The 22,359-nt window shown below is 35.2% G+C and overlaps 1 protein-coding gene and 1 pseudogene across 4 annotated transcripts in view; both read right to left on the bottom strand.

The window, feature by feature from the left end:
• Window positions 1-22,359, bottom strand: part of TLK1 (tousled like kinase 1) — a 143,980-nt gene that overhangs the window by 72,504 nt on the left and 49,117 nt on the right. For 3 of the 4 annotated variants that reach the window (XM_032355916.1, XM_032355919.1, XM_032355917.1), the window contains one exon: window positions 9,356-9,427. In XM_032355916.1, the coding sequence (XP_032211807.1) occupies window positions 9,356-9,427 (72 nt within the window). Of the gene's footprint in view, window positions 1-8,249; window positions 8,319-9,355; window positions 9,428-22,359 lie in introns of those variants that run through there. The other variant, XM_032355918.1, reaches the window with a different exon arrangement.
• Window positions 19,358-19,551, bottom strand: LOC116597935 (annotated as a pseudogene).

Raw genomic sequence — 22,359 nt, forward strand, 5'->3', positions numbered from 1 at the left:
TGCCATTCTGTCTGCCTGTGCTCACTCATTCCCCTTTCTCCCTCTGATAAATAAATAAAATCTTTAAAATAAATAAATAAATAAAATCTTTAAAAAAAAAATTAAAGACCCAAATTGTCACATATAGCAGAAAACTCATTAGGATATAAGAAGTCCAGTGGATTGTCATGGTTACTCAGCTATTTTAGAAAATGAGAATTAATCATAATACTACGTTCTGCTAACAAAAATACATCTAATATTTTTAAAGCTCTACTACAGTATAACATACTGAAGTCAAACTTATCAGTAATATCAGCTTGTGCTGATTGCCCTTAAAATCCAGACTTAAAGCAGTATTTATCAGATAAAATATTTGTGAAATGCTATTAGCCCAGGCATATATTGGACTGGCAAATTTGATGTAACTATAAATTACCTTAAATCTAAATATTTCCAATAAAAGAATACCATTTTTTCCCCCAAAAGACTAGCTAGGAACATTTAACTAGTAAGTTACACATTATCTTAGTTACAGAGAGAGAGCAGAGCACAGACAGCCGTTGAGAACGTTACTTCAAAACAAAACAGATACCTTGGAATTAGAATTTTGACTGTTAACTTACTATCTGTAGGCAAATTAATTAATCTCTCTAGGCTTCTGCTTCCATACTTAGGAGACGTAAAACTTAAAAAGAATTGTAATCTAGCTCCACAGGTAACATGTTCAAACTATTTATCTGCTTCATTAATGGGCAGGGTTCTCAACCAGGGCATATCTGGCAATGACTGGATATACTTTTGGTTGTCACAAGCAGGAGAGGGGTGGCTGGGGGTTGGGGGGTGGGGAGAGTAGGTAGATATCTAATGTGTTAGGCAGAGATGCTGCTAAACATACTACATTCACAGACAACCCCATCCCACCTCAAGAATTATCTGATCCCAAATGTCAACAACATTAAGGTTAAGGAACCTTGGTGTGATTAATGTGTAAGAATCATTTGTAGTTGCTGACACAAAAACTACCTGAATAGTTTGCTACAACTAAAGTGATGTTCTATTTACTCATTCAACAAACGTTTACTGAGCATATAATACTATGGTCAAGCACTATACCAGGTTCCACTTTTAAAGTTATCTTAGGATGACTTGGCATTTTTCTCTTCTAATCTTATCTTTATCAATCAACTCAGAATATTCTTGTTCTAAAAACAACCAACCACTGACACTAAATGCACAATATTTAATAGCTATTTATTTCCTGGCTAAGTAAATGGGTTATAGAACATTATTTCAAGATTTCATGATTTATAAGAAAGTGAAAGATGATCTATACAGAGTATATTAGAATGTCTAAGCAGGAAATTCTTTTTCCTTTGAAAAAATCTTTCCAGTTGACTCTGACACACATAGTGCTCCACCACCTTTATGGGAAATGGGGCACAGAGCCAGCATCAGACCCGCATTTGGTTTCCAGTTCACTTTTCCTTCCAGGAGAGCAGGGACATATATATATTCAACCAAAATAGACCCACTTCCTTTGCTGTGAACCCTGTCATATAACATATGTTAGGGTCAGACACACTAACTTTTAGGTGAATATAGCTCCTATATGAGCATGTCTTTTTAATGGATAGTGGTAGAATTAAATAGTTTTCTCTTTTTAAGTAAATGGAAATTTTACAAATTAATTCCAGGTATTTCATAAGAACTTTAAATCCTACAGTTTAGAAGTATGATTATGAATCTTGTAAGGGAGAGGAAAAAAACCCTGAACTCCTCTAATGAGAAAATGTCTTTATTACTGTTATAAAATACACCATTTTGCATGCATACACATTACTCTCCTTCAAGAGAATATTGTTATTACACATTATATATTGTATATAGCAACACTGTTAAATCTAATGTCTTAGGAAAACAATTAATGTAGTAATACTTATTAAGATTTTTGGTTTGCCCACCTAACACAGTAAAGAAGTAATGAGAAAATACTACCAGCGCAAAAATAAGATGGAGGAACCCATCAAGTAGAATACCACAAAAATCATTTAACAGGCTAAAACATTTTAGAAAATAATGTAGGCAGCAGGATAGAAAAGAGTATTTCTTAAAATTGATGAGGGCAATACACTAGATATCTAACAACCTTGAGGAGCTAAACAGATTTAAACAGAATAAACTCAAAAACAAGGTAATTCACCTAGGGGAGGAACAGACATAAAAATGTAACCTTCAGTGATAACTTAACTACGTATCACTAAATTCGTTTTTCAAGTTTTCTTCTTTCTTTCTGGGTATTCCAACTAAGACATTAAAAAAAAAAAAAAGATTTCTCTGGGTTATAACAAACACATATAGGCAAGTAAAACTATAATGAATTTTTTTTTAATCTACCTAAAACCTAAAATTTGAGGTTAGTATTACCTCTACTTTCAAATAGAATCATAATCTCCAATCAATCTAGGATACCTAAGTATTCACTGAGCAAACACTTAAGCTAAACACTATTAAGAGGGCAAAAAGGAATACAAAAAGTAGAGATGGGTATGAGCAGAAACGAGATAAAAACAGGACATTCTCTTACCACTCTCCTAATTCAGCCAATTTACTAATATCAGAAAATAACCTATTTAAACCTATTTACACAGGTTTTTGTGTAATTTTTAAATACCTCCTTCAACAAAGGAGATTTTATGTTAAAAATAACCTATGAAAGATCTCTATAAACAATTACCACTAGTTCTAGAAATGGAAATAATGCCCTCCTAAAGTCAGATTCAACCTAGTTTTAGGTCTAATTCCCTGGTATTCTTAATTTCTACTTCCTACAAAATATGAAAATAAGAAACCACACATAACATGGTCCTTTGAAAATTCTTCTAAAAAAAGAACAAAGTATTATACCATCACTTCAACTCGAATGAGAAAAAAAAAAAAAATCTCCTTTAGGTTTCAAGACCACTCCTAGAAACTTCATTCAAATGACAAAGCTAATCAGAACTTTCATAAAATGACCTTCATTAATCAACATTAGAGATAAATTAAGACAATCAAGGCACCATATCTTATTTTTCTCTCATTACAATCATTACAATTCTGAAAATGGATCTAAGTTTAAGTGTCTAGATACAACAACTATCTTAGCTTCCTAATTCCTATAATTAAAATCCTTAATCCTAAATATCTCAGAAATCAAACGAACTTGGACCAAAAATAAATAGTAATTCAATGCTAGTGGACAGAGGGTTAAAGAATGGGTAATTAATTACTCAAGAGGAAGGGGTTGGGGGGAACCGGCTCTAGAAAAAGAAATCATCTTTTTAAAAATTTTCCACACAAGGATGCCTGGGTGGCTCAGTCAGGTAAGTGTCTGCCTTCAGCTCAGGTCATGATCCCAGGGTGCCGGGACTGAGCCTTGTGTTGGGCTCCCTGCTCAGGAGCGTCTGCTTTTCCCTCTCCCTCTGAAACTTGCCCTGCTTGTGGTCTCTCTCTCTCTCAAATAAATAAATAAAATCTTTAAATAAATAAATAAATAAAATGTGCAGCACCAATAATTCAGGTTACACAGAAGAATTATAAAAGATGAATAGTAGGGGCACCTGGATGGCTCAGGGTCCTGGGATCAAGCCCCGTGTTGGGCTCTCTGCTCCCCCCATCTCTGCCTGCCTCTCTGCCTACTTGTGATCTCTCTCTCTCTCTCTCTGTCAAAATAAATAATTAAAATCTTAAAAAACAAAACAAAACCATACATTTAAAAAGAATGAATAGTAAAGATGGAGGCAAAAATAAAATAATCTGACATGTCTGCTTTACCCATATTATTATGTAATATGCTGTATGTAAGCACACAGGTATAAACAGACTCAATGTGTTTCTCCAACATTATTAAAGATGATATAATTCAATCATATTTATATTCAGTCACAAATATTTTAAGCTTAGTAAGAAATAAAATAAGAATAACGTAAAATACATTCTAGGACACCCAAAAGAAGAGGCAAGGAGGAGAGTTATGCTATTACTGTTCATTATAAATTCCAGCTGACCTATAAGATAATTTCTCTTAGCATCCTGAGGTAAGGATGAGTGGAGAGGGCAAATGCAAAGTATTTAGAGAAAGTAGAGAAGATCTTTGTGCTTAGTTAGAGATGGGTCCTTGAAGAAGAACTGCAAATAGGTGAATCAGGCAGATTTTAAAAACTTGTAAAACACTGATAATCAAGAAATATGGGCTCCTTCTCTTATCTTCATAAAATAACCTGGACTTTTAGACAGCAAAACAACATGCACAGATCCTGTTTCCAACTCCTTCAAGCATTCTACAACATTTAAAATAAGATGAATAGCCATTTCCCTTCATCCCCTACAAACTCCCTTTCTGGTCCCTCCCATAAAATGTTGACCATTCTCACACCCACAACCAACTCATGACTCTTCCTTCAGCTGATAATCTCTATTTCACTGTGGAGTAAAAGAAAGGTTATGAGGCTGGAAATTTGCCCATCAGGGAAAAAGATATTTCCAGTCAATTCTGTCCACAATGAACCCTGCCCACCCAGGTTCTGGGTCTTGGCATTTCATACCACTTCCCAAAAAACAGGTGCTAAGTTTGGTTCTATTTTCTTCTCTCTTTTCAGCACTTTCCTTGTACTGTCGTCACAATTCTGCTTAGAAGCCCTTCCCCACACATAATATGTTAAGCCTGTTAAGACTCTAGATGTCATCTCCCTTATCAAGATTCTGCCAAGAGTAGTCAATATTTGCTGTCACTATTTCCTCACTATCCAAGCTCTCTTTAATGGACTACAGTCTAGCATCTTGCTCCCATTAGTCTACTAAAACTAAGCCCAAGTGACAATTCTTAGTAACTTTTTACAGTAATTATCTTAACTGACTTCTATGATATTTAATTCTACTCCTTATTCCCCTTTCTTCCTACTGCTTGTCTACCTCCTTACCCAGACTACTGCTCTTTCTCTAGCATGCTTACCTCACCTGCTAACATTTCTCAGCATTACACACACTATTAAGATGAGTTCACCTAAAGAAGCAGTTTTTAAACTTTTAGGTCCTAGGACTCCCTTACAAACTCTTAAAAACTGTCAAGGACCCCAAAGAGTTTTATCTGCATAGGGTATAATTATCGATGTTTACTATTCTAGATGTTAAAACTAAAGTTTTGAAACATCAGAATATACAAGTACATGATTCATAAATCAGAGTGATGATGTCATCATGTGTCATTATAGACTCTGGAAATTTTCACTGTAAACTCGAGAGAAAATGAAAAGCCAGATACGTCTTAGTATTATTGTAAAAATAAAAGGGGGGGGAATAATGCCTTAGCACTACTATAAAAATTATTTTGACCCGGGGAACCCCCTGAAAGACTCTGAGAGACCCACCCCCAGGAATCCTACAACTACTCAAAGTGGTCACCTGTGCCAAAATCTCCTCCAAGTCTCCACCTCTAGCTCCTATTGCCTATCCAAAGTACCATCTTCAATTCACAGATGTTCAAACTCAGTGCTGTCAAGAATTTAATTCATTACCTTCTATGCCAAACCTATGTTTCTTTCTTCTGTGCTGTCTATCTTGGTCAAAGGCACTAACATTCACCTAAAGCTGGATACCTTTAAATAACCCTAGGCTCCTCCTTTTCCTTCTTTACTCTCACTCAGTCATCAAACCCTAAAGATTCTAATTTCATAATCTAGGGGAATCTGAGAGCTTGTTAGAAATGAAAACCCCCATCGAAGATCTACAGACAAAAGGAACGGTTGGTAATTCACTTGCACACTTAAGTTTGAGAAGCATGGGCCTGGGTAGTAATATCAATAACCAAAGTTTGAGAATCTGAAGGAGAAGGCAGAACCCAAAAGGTAAACTTGAGAACATTTTAACTAGAACCCTGCCTACTTGAAGTTTTTCCTAATATTAAACTGTGGAGGCTGGGGAGTTCTGTAAAGGAGACAATATTCCTTAACTAAAATGATCTTCCCAACTTGGGTTTCATTGCCTCTGATTCTATCCTCTACACTACAACCTGGGGGAGCTTCTTCATCTCTACTTTGCCTTTTGTTTGTTTAAATGGCTCTCCATAGTCTAGACAGTAGTCCAAATTCCTTACTGTCAAGTGCAAGGGCTTTCTAACCCTGACTCCTACAGATCCTTCACCATTATTGCATTAGCCTACCTATACCACAAGTCTTCAAACCAGCTAGCAGCTTGGTACGTTTTTAAGCTTCTCAGGTGATCTGAAAGTGCAGTTAGGGTTGTGCATCACTGCCTCATGTCTTGAACAAAACTATTTGCCATGCTTCCATGCAAAAGCAGAAGCATATCCTAGCCTTTCTGCCTGTATTCTTCTCCTAGCTTTGCTTTTGTCTTTTAGGATGAATTCATAGCCTAACAACTCAAGTATTATCTCTCCTTTAAAGGAAGACTTAACTTTTCTCCCCTCTTGTCCCTGACCGGTAGATAGAATTAGGGGTTTCTTGCTCTTTGTTCCCATAGTACCTTGTATTTACATCTATTATAGCATGGGCTACACTCTTTTATGAAGCAGTTTGTTTGTCCTACCAGAGAGTGATCTCATGTGAAGGTAGGGATTGTACTGTATTCACTTTTTTAAATTCTCTGTGCTTGGGCACAGAGCCTAGAAGATAACACATATGCAATAAATGCTTACTGAAAACAAATTTTTGGACAGCACTGAATAGACCTAGAATGATGTAAAATGAAGTAAAAACAAGACTGACACCTTCCAACTAGGCGATTTCATTAAAAAAGGGAAAAAATTTTCTGTTCTACAATTCTACATTTAGAAACAAAAGGCAAATCCATGTAAGAAGTAATTCACATATAAACTGAAATGAAAATTTTCAATTGAAGTAGATTCGAATGAGTTTAACAGTGAGTTATGAGATGCTTTTCAGTTTTAAAAGTAAAAGACTAGAAAACAGAGGGGGTTTGGATGTCTGAAAGAGTACTGGGTGGGAGGAAAAAGCCCAAGTGAGGAAACAAAAGTTCAAGATATGCATATTATTTGTATTAAAATGTAGGAATAAATACCAGAAAGAGCTGAAGGACTCAAGAGCCAGGTGGGGTAGAGGTGAGCAGCAGAGAACCGCTATTTATTTATTTATTTATTTATTTAATAAACCTTCAGTACTCTTTTTCATAAAAACAAAATCTATTATTTAAGGAAATGTAATGGATCAGGGAATAGAGTACCAAAGAATAAAATGACATCAGAAGACAATGAAATACTACATAAACTTTACTACTGGTGTACCAGGAAAAAAAAGTAGTACTTCCACCCTACAATAGTTTACACCCAACAACTTCCCATGATGATCTACAAATGATCTATATTTTGAGGTGTGTAAAATTTCACCCCATGGAAATTTGTTATAAAGTATCTAGAACAGAGATAAAACCTGAAAATCATTTTCCAGATAAGCTGACCTTAAATGATAAAACAAAAAAAACCCTGCTTCTTCAAATCTTAAAGAAAATGTATAAGCTGCAGTCATTTCCAAAATACTGTGCCACTTGACTTAACAATTTGTAAAAATTCCTGATACCAAACACAGACCAGCAAAAGCCCCCAAATTTTTAAGATTTTCTACTGCTGTTTCAAATGTCAAAATTTCTATATAAATTAAGCTACGTATATGCAATGGTTAACCAAATTGTAATTCACTGTAAATTACAGTATGGTCTTTAAAAAAATTTTCTTAACTAAAAATATAGTCAAAAGTGATTCTTCAAATTCTCTAAAGGGACGTGGTACTTATAGACTGATTCCTTTGAAAAAATTAAATACTGCATCTATAACTTATATTGGGAGCATGGGTACCTATAAAGAACACAGAAATAAATAACTATTATAGATGATCTAACTTTTACTATGTTTTGGTATAAAAAAGATATATCAAAAACATCAGATGTGGTGAAGAGAAAAGGGAAATATCTAAAATTATTTTATTGCCCTTCATAACATAACAGTCCATGAAAGGAAAGGCATGTGAAATTACTAAATAGTCCAAAATCTGGAAATATCAAGAAATGTTCGTGTCCAGGAGATATAAAGTGAAAACATTCTTGATATAGTTTCTGAAAAGCTGTACTTTGACTAAATCTAAACCTACAATTTTTAAGGACTTAATATAAGTGTGCTAATTTGAAAAAACAAAAAAACAAAAAAACAAAAAAAAACTAAACTGTGATAATCTGGTACTACAGGGGCTACTAACGCTTACCTCAAGGGAACCTACTGCAGATAAAGTCCCGTCACTTGCACAGTCCTTTCAGCTGCCTGCCAGTTGTCTCTGTGGAAGGGAAAGCCTGATGAGTGAAAACCCCATGCCACACTCCTTTGGAGTGTCAGGGTGCCTGCATAGTACTGCACAAAACTGTCTACCTAGAGATTCCCAGATGCTTTCAATAACACAGGACTTTAAAAAATGCTACCTTTGATATTCTCTTTCCACTGAACACCAAAACCAAATGGCTAAGAGTTACTAAGTGCTAATGACCTATTGGTGTTAGAGGAACTATATCTATACTAACCCATGTAGAAAAAAGACCAAAATGGATCAAAGAGAATTAAGTTAACATTGAAGGAAAACACACACACACCTACACACACACACACGCATGCACTGAAACATAACAGAAGTCTATAATCTGATCAGAGGAAATATAGGTTGTAGCCACAAAAAGTGATGTTGCTGTAGCAAGTGAATGCTAAAACCCAAAGAACGTCTTTTCTACATATTTCAAACAGATGCCACCAAGTGTATCATGCTCAATGTTAACTATACCAAGGATCCAAATACCTACTTGTAAAATTCCATGTATGTTCTTAGTGAGATCAGTAAGTGGATGGAGGGGAGAGGATTTTCCAGACATTTTTAAATATGAAAAATGAAAACCAACAGCCTGAAATTCGACAAGAAATTTCAAAACGAAAAAAATGTATATCTGTATCTCAGGAAATAAACAAACCCTTACTCAGAACCAAACTAAGACGGAAGTATAACAAAAAATAATAGAAAACTGTAGAACACAGTTCAAAAACCACTTTCATCTACTAGAATTATGAATGGCTAGTAACTGTCTTCCATTAAGAACATCTGTAACACTAATGTACGAGTTCAGCTATGTAACCAAAGAAACTGTATTTTTTTTTTTCTAATGCCCAATAGTGTTCAGTCTGAATACTGTGCTTCATAAAGCAAAACAAAATGTTCCTAGTACAAGGATTGGGGGGGGGGGGGGGGGGCCCGCAGGCGGGACTATTAAAAGAAAAACGTGATTCCAGCTTTTACTTTAATAGTACCATATTTAAAATAAAGTTACTTACCTCAGATTCTTTGTCACTTAAAGATCCCAAGCTTCCAAAACTGTGATTAGAACTTTCATTATTTGTTGAGGCCTGTTAAAAATTTTTAAAAAGGTAAAAATTAGGAGTAATTTTAAATGAAACATACTACAAGGTAAATAATCTATCTTCATAAATGAAAATAAAGTATGATTCCTTTAAGCAAGAAAGTTAAATGAAGTAAATAAATATCAGGGTTCGTGGGTGGCCGTCAGTTAAGTGACAGACTCTTGGTCTCAGCTGGCACCCTAATCTCAGGGTCATGAGATCGAGCCCCATGTTAGGCTCTGTGCTCAGCCCAGTGTCAATCTGAGATTCTCTCTCCCTTTCCCTCTGCCCCTCTCTTGTGTGCACTCTTTCTCTCTCTCTCTAAAATAAATAAACATCTTAAAAATAAGAAATATCAACTTTTTAAAAAAGATTTTATTTATTTGCTAGAGATAGAGCAAGAGAGAGGGAGAGAGAGCGAGTGCACAAGCAGGGGGAGCAGCAAGTAGAGGGAGAACCAGGCTCCCTGCTGAGCAAGAAGCCTGATGTGGGACTCGATCCCACGACCTTGGAATCATGACCGGAGGCGAAGGCAGACTCTTAATCAACTGAGCTACCCAGGCGTCCCAAGAAATATCAACTTCTTAACACTATCAATATCCTGGAAAGTTTTACCAACTCAATAAAAATCTGTGTTTCCAGAACTGAGTTGTTTTGGCTGACTTTTTTTGAATACCAAATTCAGGAGCTAAGGAACTAGGCTATTACGAGGATAAGAAGATCCCTAAAATTACTATCCAATATACAAAAACAGACGCCTCCTTTAACTGAAAGTATTATTTGTGCTCCTTAATTTCCTTCTCAAATCTTATTAAATTCCATCATATCCCATCCACCCCCCTCTGTCTCTCATTGTACTAACTGGACAAACCCTGGTTTTTTGTTTGTTTTGGCTTGGTCTTTTAAGAAATCTTTTACTATCTTGACCATTTTAATTGCTTCACCCAAGAGTTTCTATATTTCCTTTATATTATTTTTAGACAGTGACAAAGGAAAATGAGCTATCATTTTGTAGGATGACATCTGCTATGTTTCCAATGTGTCTAAGATGCTCATTATTTTGCAGACTTTTTGGAGCATCAGTACACTAGATCAATGTCTTCCAGGAATGTTTAGATCAGAGCATGACAACCTATGGCATATACATCAAAGATGATGCAGGCATGACTGACCTTCGTGTACAGGCAGGCCACCTGATATCCCTGTTTTCCAGCAACTTGTTAAGAATGCGTGCTACCGTTAGGTATTTACTCCAAAGATATAAATGTAGTGATCTGAAGGGGTACCTGCTCCCCAATGTTTATAGCAGCAATGTCCACAACAGCCAAACTATGGAAAGAGCCCAAATGTCCATGGACAGATCAATGAATAAAGGTGTGTGTATGTGTGTGTGTGTGTATACACACACAATGAAATACCACTCAGCCATCACAAAACAAAATCTTGCTGTCTACAATGACGTGAATGGAACTAGAGGGTATTATACTAAGTGAAGTAAGTCAATCAGAGAAAGATAATTATCATATAATCTCACTCATAAGGAATTTGAGAAACAAGTTAGAGGATCATAGAGGAAGGGAGGGAAAAATAAAACAAGATGAAATCAGGGACGGAAACAAACCATAAGAGACTCTTAATCATAGGAAACAAGCTGAGGGTCACTGGAGCGGAGGGGAGTGGGGGAGATGGGATAACGGGGAGATGGGATAACTGGGTGATGGACATTAAGGAGGGCATGTGATGTAATGAGCACCGGGTATTATATAAGACTGATGAATCACTGACCTCTACCTATGAAACTAATAACACATTAAATGTTAATTAACTGAAATTAAAGAAACAAACAAGAAAATAAAAGTTCTGGAATGAGGGGGGCATAAGAGTAGGTACTAATTGGAAGTTGGCCTACAATTACCCTTAGGCTAACTTTTAAACCGATGACTCTGAGTCACTGCATACATGTCTAGTACTATGCTCAACTAGGCTGTTTTCAACTTAAACTAGCCCTCGAACCGATTAAGATTCAAGCACTATTTGGAGGACAGTATAATCTAATTAAAGCAAGATTATCAAACTTGAAACAAAACACACCATGAACAGCAATTAGGAAGTGGTAAATTGGATTCAGGGACAACAGAACCCATACAAGTGTTTTTGAGCATCCCTAAATCCTCAGATAGAAATTTAAACCCCAAACCAACAGACAACATTGGCTGGCTGACAAGGAATCTCCACGAGTTCCCCCAAAATAGCAGGTGGGGACAAATCACCAATAACCACAGGACCTGTATCCTTTGAGAGGAAGCAAAAGGAAACAGAGTATCTGACAGATCTGAGAATAGAGACACTGAAAATAGCAATTTGAGTACAAAAGCTCTAACTCCAAAGGGTTTCTCCTTTCAAATAGTGATTTCGTACAGGAAGTCCATGGTGAAGTTTGAAGAAGTTGGAGCTATACAGCCTCTATGAACTTTTTTTTTTTTTTAAGATTTATTGTATTTTATTTATTTGAGAGAGAGAGAGAGAAAGACAGCATGAGAGGGAAGAGGTCAGAGGCAGAAGGACTCCAGATCATGACCTGATCCGAAGGCAGTTGCTTGACCAGCAGAGCCACCCAGGCGCCACCTCTATGAACTCTTAAAACATCCCTGACTAAGGGGTGAGGATAAACTACTGGGTGTGGGATCAAAATTGAGCAAAAAAGGTACAATGAAGATAAAGGAAAGAGAATATTCAGACAAAAGGAAGGGAGAAAAGTCTAGAAATTTCAGAAAGCAAATGCCACATTTTTGAAGAGTGCCAAGAAACAATAGCAGAGGGAGCTCTGTAAGAAGAGCCATTCTAAATGACAAAAATGTAAACAATAGAAAATGATTAGGTCAATCCCATGAAGTTATTATAAGGAAAGAAAAAAGAAAAGAAGATATGGAATAACATCCTAATAATAAAACCACACCAGGAACACATATCCACAAAATAGCTGAAAATAATAACCTACAATTTCAAAATGAGCTAAAAAAAAAAAAAAATTACAAAAATGACTCAAGACATAAAGGAACAACATAAATCAAAATTCAAAAAAACTCAGATTTAAGGTTAACAGAACTCAGGAAAACATCAGAAGGGGGGGGCAGGTTTCAGAAATGAAGATTAAGCCTGAATGAATTTGAGAGAAAACACATGTAATATATATCCAATGAACATTTATCCAAATGAAGGAATAAAAGAGAAGGCAACAACTAATGAAGCAATAAAAATTCAACATTCAAGTAAAAAGAAGTCTTAAAAAAGCATTACCATAAGAAAACCGTAAAAACTATAATTCAAGAAAAAAACCTTGAATATTAAAAAAGTTTTTTGAAACTACTGACTGAAAAAGCATGACGTACATCTAGTATCAACCCAGAAAGCCAACATCAAACTTTTCCAAGGCCAACACTAATATGCCAGAAGAAGGGGGAGTAATACATTTAAGATATTCAAGAAAATATAAATGAAGTGTTTTATATTCAGTAAAATTGCTCTTGAACACATAGAAGGCACAGATGAACTGTTATCAAAATGCTGGAGATCAGGAAATACTGCTCCCACAAGCCTTCCAAAAGAACCTAGAGAATACATGTTAGATAACCAAAGTGAACCTAAGAACTAATAGCAAGCAATAACATGATCTACTTGTTGGTAAAAGTTAAACAAGAAATACAGTAAGAGTATAAATAATGGCTAAATGCATGCAAAGTTGTTAATAATAAATTTTTTTTTTTAAATAGGGGATAGAAGTTTATGGAAAGCACTAGGAAAAAAATTTTAACTGTTTTTAGTAATCACTTTGGTCACTGTGAAAGTACAAGTACTGTTATTCTGAGACTGCTGTAAGACGTAGAAAGAAGTAAATGTATTATGCGACATTCTAATTCTATCATCTGCTTTATGTCCTTGAGAACTACAACTCTTAGTATAGAAGAGACACAACTAAAAACCTGGTTCTGATTTGAATTGTTAGTATTGATATAAATTCATGAAACATCTGTACCTTTTAAAACAAAAAATGTAATATTCTATCACAAGTGGTAGAATAGCTCATCGTACCAATATTCCCACAGGTAACTACATATTCTGGAAAAAAAAAATACAAAAAACAACTACCTGGAGGAGCCTAAGATGGCACAGTCAGTTAAGCACCTGACTCTCTGTTTTAGCTTAAGTTGTGATCTCAGGGTTGTGAGATCAAGACCTCTGTTGGCCTCTGTGCTCAGCGCAGTCAGCCTGAGACTCTCTCTCCCTCTCCCTGTGCCTCTCCCCCAGCCCCCCGCCCTGTAGTCATATATGCCCTGCCTCCCAGTCTCTAAAATAAATAAATCTTAGAGGTATCTTGGTGGCTCAGTCAGTTAAGCATCTGCCTTTGCCTCAGATCATGATCCCAGGTTCCTGGGATTGAACCCAGCATGGGACTCCCTGCTCAGCGGGGAACCTGCTTCTCCCTCTCCCCTGCTCATGCGCTCTCATATGCACGCTCTCTCAAATAAATAAATTCTTAAAATAAATAAATCTTTAAAACAAAACCAAAACCCAACTACCTGAGGGCACTTGAGAGCAACCAAAAGTAGGCAGAATTTGGACAGAAGACAACATCTGAAAGAATGGATTAGAACTGGGTGTTTTTACAGCTTTTATCTGAAGAAAGGTCCCTAACTGAGCAGCACAGAGCAGCTTGAACTTGGATCAAAATATGCAGTCTTACTGGCTTGAAAAACCAGAGTTTGGAGCTAGTGCACCAGACAGAAAGTGAGAGCACATATGCTGGAAAATAAATAAAAAATAAATAAAAAATATAGGAAACTACAGAATTTCTCTCCAGGAAAACAGAGCTTCTCAAAATATAAGACTTACAGATAGGAGGAATCGAAAATCTCTCAGAAAAATGACCCAGTCATGGCATATGATGCAAAACCTATTGATCAATAAGCCCTACCTACTCACACAAAGCTTCCAACAAGTGTTCAGTGCCTAATGCATGTATATGAACAAAACCCAGTATCACCACATATCTGAACAAATTCAAACAAAAAATTAAAAGTCTGTAAGAGATAAAGACAACCACGGGAGCACAAACAAACTTCACACAAAAATAAAACCATTACTAAATATCCTAATAATAGCAAACTATAAAAATGAAACATTTAGAGAACCACCACCAAAAGGGGGTGGGGGGGGAGAAACCTCCTGGAAAAAGAAAATACGATAGCTAAAATAAAAAGTTTAAAAAAAAAAAAAAAGGATGGATTTGAAGATAAAACTGAATTAATCTTCCCAGAAAGAGACCCCAAAAATTAAAAAAAAAAAAAAAAAAATCCATTCAAGAGGTGCTGGTCCAAATAATGAGAGTTCAAAAAAAAAAGAGTAAGAAAATCCAGAAAGTGAAATTATCAAAGAAATAATTCAAGAGACTTTTCTAGAACTGGAAAGCATGAGTTCCTGCATTGAAGGACATACTTTTTTTTTTTTTTTTTTTAAACTCGAGTTAGTTAACTTTATGTGGATTTCAGGAGTGAAGGGCAGACTTCTGACCAAGTATACCAGTTCAGGAAGACCCACACCAAGGCACATTATAATAAAATATTTTAAATGACAGGAATTAAAGAGAAGATCATAAAAGCTTTTAGGGAAGAACAAACAGGCTACTTACAAAGGATCAGGAATCAGAATGGCATTGGAATGTTCAGCAGTTAACATTGGAAGCTAGAAGGCAATGGAACAGTACCTTCAAAATTCTAACAGAACAATTTCCAACCTAGAATTCTACAAGACAAACCAACCAAGGGGAGGAGGAGAATATGCAAGATCTCAAAAATGTAACTACTCATTAACCTTTCCTTAGGAAATGACCAATCTGTTCTACCAAACCAAAGGAATAAACCAAGAAAAAGAAAGAGATGGCATATAGGAAGCAGAGCTCAAACACAGGACAGACACAAAAACAATTTCCATGAGAGTCAAAAAGCGAGATTCCAGGATGACAGGCATCTAACAGAAAGAGAACAACTATCCTAAATAACAAGAGAACAACAAAATTTCAGGGAGAATGTCTAAAGAAAAATTTGTATTTGAAAATAGTGAGAGATGTGCACATCTCTGCTGAAAAGTATATGAATGCTTTCACTGAATACTAAAAAACTAAAGACATAAATCAACCATAAACTCCAGAGAAAACAGAAAGTTGTACCAAAGAGGAAACATAATCATGGAGTCTTCAGTCTATTTATACATGTGTGTATCACACACACACACACATATATATACATAAAATCATATAATCTTACTCAGAAATATAAATAAAATGTAATAAAAAGCTACAAGATGAAAAAGGATTACTTCTGTGAGGAATGAATATAAGGTTGGAAGAACAGGACATAGTTCTACTAATTTTCATTATAGGCCTGGTAGAACAATTTGGCTTTTGCAGCTCTGACCATGGATTTGCATCTCTTTTCTTCTTGCTCTATAGTAATTCTTTACATAATTCTGGGTATGAATCCTCTATGACTTGCCTTCTCATATTATTTACTGGTGTCATTTGAACAAAATTACATTTATTAAACATTTGCTTCATGGTTAGTGCCTTTTGCGGCCCATTTATGAAATGTGTCAAGTCATTTTCCCCCATATGAATATTCAACTGATCCATCATCTATTATAAAAGACTACCTTTTCCCACTGCACTGCAGTATTACCTTTATCACACATAAATCAATCTGTTGCTAGACTCCATTCTGTTCCATTGGTCATTTTTCCTTTCCTGTGCTAATATCAGTGACTTAATTCCACTCCCCAGTACATACCTAAGAAAACTGCAAATAGAAGTCTACACAAAAACCTTTATCAGTGTTCAAAGCAGTTGTACCACGTGAATTCAAAGATTATTGAAAAATAATAAAAAAATAATAGAAATTAGAAAACCAAATGTCCACCAACTGATGCATGGATAAACAAAATGTGATACAATACAATGGAATATTCAGTCACAAAAAGGAATAAAGTACCAATATATACTACAACATTCATGAATTGTAGAAACATTATGCTAGGTGAAAAAGCCACACAGAAAATGGCATATAGGGGCGCCTGGGTGGCTCAGTGGGTTAAGCCGCTGCCTTCGGCTCAGGTCATGATCTCAGGGTCCTGGGATCGAGTCCCACATCGGGCTCTCTGCTCAGCAGGGAGCATGCTTCCTCCTGTCTCTCTGCCTGCCTCTCTGCCTACTTGTGATCTCTCTCTCTCTCTGTCAAATAAATAAATAAATAAATCTTTAAAAAAAAAAAAAGAAAAAAGAAAAGAAAATGGCATATATTGTATGATTCCATTTATAGAAATATTCAGAATAGGCAGGTCCACAGAGACAGAAAGTAGATACAAAATGTCTTATTTGTATGAATCCATTTACATGAAATGTTCATAAGAGGCAAATCCATTGAGACCGATAAGAGACTAATGGTTGCCAGAGTTAAAGCATTGGGAAGGAGAGCAAGAGAATGGGAAGTTGCTGCTAATGTGTATGGGGTTTCTTTGGGGATGATAAAAATATTCTGGAATTAGACAGTGGTGCTGACTACATAATATAGTGAAGATTATAAAAGTTTCAAATTATTGAGGAGAAAGAACACAGAGGGGCAAAGAAAGCTTGATAAAACCTAGTACAGAACTGTTTATATTCTCAGACACACAGTTATGTACACATGCAAGCACACACTCAGCCCTTTGAAACCTTCCAAAAATAGATTTGGGGGTGCAAACAGTCATGGGACATTTTTAAAAATATAAATGCAACACAGGCACGTGGAAGAAAATTTCATTTGCGAAATATAAATTTCTCCCTCCCACACCAGTCCCAATATTCAGAGGCGACCATTTTTTAAAAAACTGTTTTTAATGAAATTTTTGAACAGGCAATACAAACAAGCTACTTCACTTTATTTTTTATTATCTTTCTAGAGGCTGTAGGTCTACACTAATAAATGAAATATACAAACTTGGTTCCTTTCTTCTTGTTTAAAAAAATAACATAATACAAACTGTCCTGCATTGTTTCCTTTTCTCTTAATATAGGTTGGAATATTCCAAATCAACATATACCAGATTCTTGACTTCTTTTTGCCTTTGCTAATTCCTTTCTTTCAAACAGGTGCAGAGAATTTTACTCTATATACTATATTTCAAGAAGTTCTTTATTGACTTTGCCATGAAAGATGAAGAATTTATTTAGTTTTTAAGATTTTATTTATTTGACAGAGACAGCACAAGCAAGGGGAGCAGGAGAGGGAGAAGAAGACTCCCCACTGAGCAGGGAGTATGACTTTGGGGCTTGATCCAAGGACCCTGGGATCATGACCTGAGCTGAAAGCAGACCCTTAACCAACTGAGCCACCTATGCACCCCGAAGTTCAATGGCAGTACTTCAATGGCACCACTGTCCCCTTCATCCTGATATATTTATCTTTTTTATTTTAAATTCTTCAAATAGTTACCTTACCAAATATACACAATTTTTAAATTCTTTAAACCATGTGTGATTCCTCACTAGGTAAAATAAAATATATTTTTACTTTTAGCTCCTTTTCCCAACATGACAACTACACAATAACTTTTACATCAGTACACTTTATAATATTTACCTTCACCTTCTCTCTGTAATCCTACAACAGAATCACAAACTCATGCTACAAGGATCTAGGGCAAGTAAAGAATTAACAGGTGAAGCAGGTTTGAGGTAAGATTAAAGATGTGGCATATGATAGAATAAAATTTCTCTCTCCCTCCAGTAAATTTTTGTTATTAGCTGTAAACTCTGAACTAGTGAATGCTGCTAAATCATTACCTCAGGGAAATACACAGCGTCCTGCAAGCTTCTCACCACATTTTTGTTAACTAATTAATATATAACCTTGTTCTGTATAAAAGTTTAAGATACCTTTTTAAATATATATTGATTCATTTACAGTGAATTCACAGCCAACAGCACTGTAACACATGCTTAAACAAAGCTTATAAACACACGTATTTTCTCCCTAAGGCATCTCATAAGCCCTCTTGTGCTCAGAGCACTAGGCAGCACCTTAGCACTACTAACCTTGGGGGCCACTTTAAAGAGCAAAATTACCAATAAAAATCACAAAAAAGTGAAAAACATGCCACTTTTTTTTCCAGAGTAAACTGTGAAAAGAACACTTGCTTAAACCACGAGAGCTGAAATACACAGGCACAATGTTGCTTTATTCAGCCCCTAGTGACAAATTTTTCAACATTGCACATGCATTGGCCCTTAAATGATCAGCAAAAGCAAATCGGAGTATTGATTTTGCGGTTACAAATAGAGAATGTAAGTGAATTTACAATTACAGAATCCTTGAATAAAGAGGACTATTGCATGTGTACGTCTACCAAATCAAACTTATAGACTGTATTGTGCAAATAGTAAATCCCGTATAGCCTGTTTTATACACAGTCAAAATTTTAAAGAATTATATTAAAAGCCCTTGCTATAACTGCATTTTAATAAATTCACCATGTGATTTTTAGACCCACTTGATTTATAAAAGTTTATAACTGTCCTATCTTCCTTATGGATTACTAGTCCTTTAAAAGTATCTATCTTTATACCACTCAGGCTTTTTTTTCTAAAGAACGTTTTATTTGATATTCATTCATGCATTCAAAAATATTTATTGTAGGCCTTACTGCTGTTGCAGATGCCAGAAATATAGCAATGGGGGGAAAAAAAAAACTTCAAGGGCTCATGGAGCTTATACTGTACAAGAAAGAAAAGAGACAAAAACCAAACAAATATTTAGTATTATGTAAAGACCAATTAAGTACTTTTAAAGAAATTAAGGGGAGAGAGGGGCAGAGTGATATCTTCTTACATAGAATGGACAGAGAAAGCCTCTTTGAAGAGGTGAGAGTTGAGCAAACATTTAGAAGTAGTTTGAGGCAAGTGACAAAACAATGTGGTTGTAGTGGGATGGTTGGTAGTTGATAGGGTGGTTAGTCTAAAGTTAGGTCAGAAGGTTTTCAATTAGCAATAACCGCGCCTCAGATAAACCTCATTGGCTATGATACTGCCACTGCGCAAAGCTTAGTTTTCATGATGAAGATACTGAATCGTACCTTAAATGTGATGGGAAATCTTCGGAAGTTTCTGAGTTAGGGAGAAACTGACCTCAAACCTGTATTTAATTCTAACTTTCTTCTTCTCTATGAGGACCTAAAATATTCATTCTGGGGGAGACATTTCTTGTCAAGAGCCTATAGATGGATTCTCACTTGTGATAATATATACTTGGCTTTATTTCTTCCATATTATACAATAGTTAAAATTAGAATTATTTTTTCTTCTTTCTCTCTACCTCACTTTTATTGGATTACATTTCCTTTTATTCCTCCTTCTATACCCTGTCACAGTAATTTAGAAGTTTTATTTACAATATCTATGTCGCCTGTGCTTGTAACTTTACTTTTAAGCAAACACAACATACTTCATTATAGGTAATCAATTTTTACTCTATACTCCTAGATGATTTTCTTACCTTCTTCCCATTCCTCCTCTCCCAGAGCACTGTCACTATCAGAAATTTAATCCTCGTGCTTTAAGTTCCACATTATAAACTCCTGGTTCACCATGACTAAAAGCTGCTTACACAATAATACTGCATTTCACAGGCACATTGTCACTACCAATTTAGATAAAACCATTATCACAGTCATTGTCAACACTATCTTACATTCTATAGCTTCATCTATATTTTTAAACCCAAATGAATTATTTTTAAAATACAAATACAATTATTTTTAAAATCCAAAAAGAACAGTAAATTAAAATTAATTCATCATCCAACATATAGTACATACTTAAATTTCCTGAAATATCTCAAAAAATCCTTTATAACCATTTTCTCCCAATCCAGAAGCAATTCGGGATTCATAGATTCAATCTGACTATGTCTCTTTGGTCTCAACCAATCTGGAACAGAACCTCTGCCTCCCTTTGTTCTTCATGGTACTGAACACTTTGAAGAAAGAGTCCAGGCCTGTTGTCCCGCAGGATGTTGCAGGAGTATTTTCTCACGACCAAATTCAAATCAAACATGTCCACCATGGCAGGGGGTGGGGGAGACAACCAGCATTTCTACCATGAGAACTATAGATGATCTGTGTTCCTCTTATTGCATCACTTCAGAATGTGCCTTATGTCAGACTATGCCACTACCAATAAAAAATGTGAGCTTGCTTATTGTGGTGGTGACAAATCTCTCCATTTTAAATATCCATTTTCTCTTTTCTAATAAATAACTCTTCTATAGGATGAAACCTTGTGACCTTGAAAATATACTGGTCTCCAAAACATTTTACTAAATGATTTTAACATCCACTGATGATCCTTGCCTTAATTAATACTTATGCTGGGCAATACTGAATGTTGATTTCCTGATTCTACATCCCTTCTACATTAGCTGACATTCCTCCAAAAGACTATCACATAACAACAAACATACTTAGCTTGGTCCCTAAGTACTATTCCCCACTAAAATGAAGCAGGGCTACTTGGAGAAAAATCTGTTCACATTCATTACAGACACCACAGTGATACTAGAAAGATGGTAGAGAGGTGTCTATACATGAGCACAAAAATTCACAAAATGTTTACACCTCTTAAATCTAAATAAAGAGTATACAAGTATTCTTTGTATAATATTTTCAATTTTCTATAGGTATAATATTTTTTCGAAGTAAAAGTTGTTTTAAAAAAGTGGGGGGTGGGAAATACTGCAGAAATGCTTAAGTATCAGTTTGAGAATATATACAATTAATATAAATAAATAAGTATAGCGTATCATCCTAATACTAACTTGAAAACATCAGGAAAAACTCCATTTGTCCAATGGAAACCAAGGAGTAGAGGGGAATAAAAGTGAAGTATAATTAGAAGACATCAGACAATACATAGCAGACCAAGTCAGAAAATAACAATAATTACATATTGCAATGGACCAGACCTACCTTTAAAAAGTAAAAATACTAATATTCTATCAAAAAAGACATATGGTCTACAAGAACTACAATTAAAACAAAATGAGTAAAAAATAATAGAAAAACCTATGTCCATATATCTAAGACAAATATAAACCAAAAGAAAGCCAAAAATGATAACCTTAAGATTTGAAAAAAAGCCAAGTATTTAAGGAAAAAGTAATTACATGGTTATAAAAAGAACAGAATCAGATGTATGTATGTAAAAATTTGGCCTCAAACTACTTCAAATAGATATGATATAACTACAAGCTGAAATACATAAATCAATAATCACAGCTAATGCTTTTTTTTTTTTAACTGAAGCACAGTTGACACACAATGTTACATCAGTTTCAAGTGTACAACAGAGTGACTGGACAAATCTATACATTACGCGATGGTCAACACAAGTATAGCTGCCATCTGTCACCATACAATGCTGTTACAATACAACTGATGTTTCATATATATATATATATTTTTTTTTCCCCTATGTAGCTGAAGATCTTAATACACTACTCAGAAAAAGATCAAGCTGAGAATACATGAAATATTTAAGATCTAAACGACTAAATTTAAGAGCTATTAGATATGAAATGTTTATAAAACAGGGCACATTTCAGGGATTAATGTTATACAAACTATATTTTCAAAATGTAATGCCATAAATTAGAAATCTGTAACAAAAGAATAGCTCAAAATATCCCCATTGATAACCCTTGTCTTACCTTTTTTAAGCTTTTTTTTTTTTTTTTTTTAATTCATTTGACAGAGAAAGAGAAAGAAAAAGCACAATCATGGGAAGCAGCAGACAGAGGGAGAGGGAGAAGCAGGCTCCCACCAAGTGGGGTGTCCAATGCAGGGCTCAATCCTAG

This window comes from Mustela erminea, chromosome 8, assembly GCF_009829155.1.
Source record: "Mustela erminea isolate mMusErm1 chromosome 8, mMusErm1.Pri, whole genome shotgun sequence".
Taxonomy (NCBI): Eukaryota; Metazoa; Chordata; class Mammalia; order Carnivora; family Mustelidae; genus Mustela; species Mustela erminea.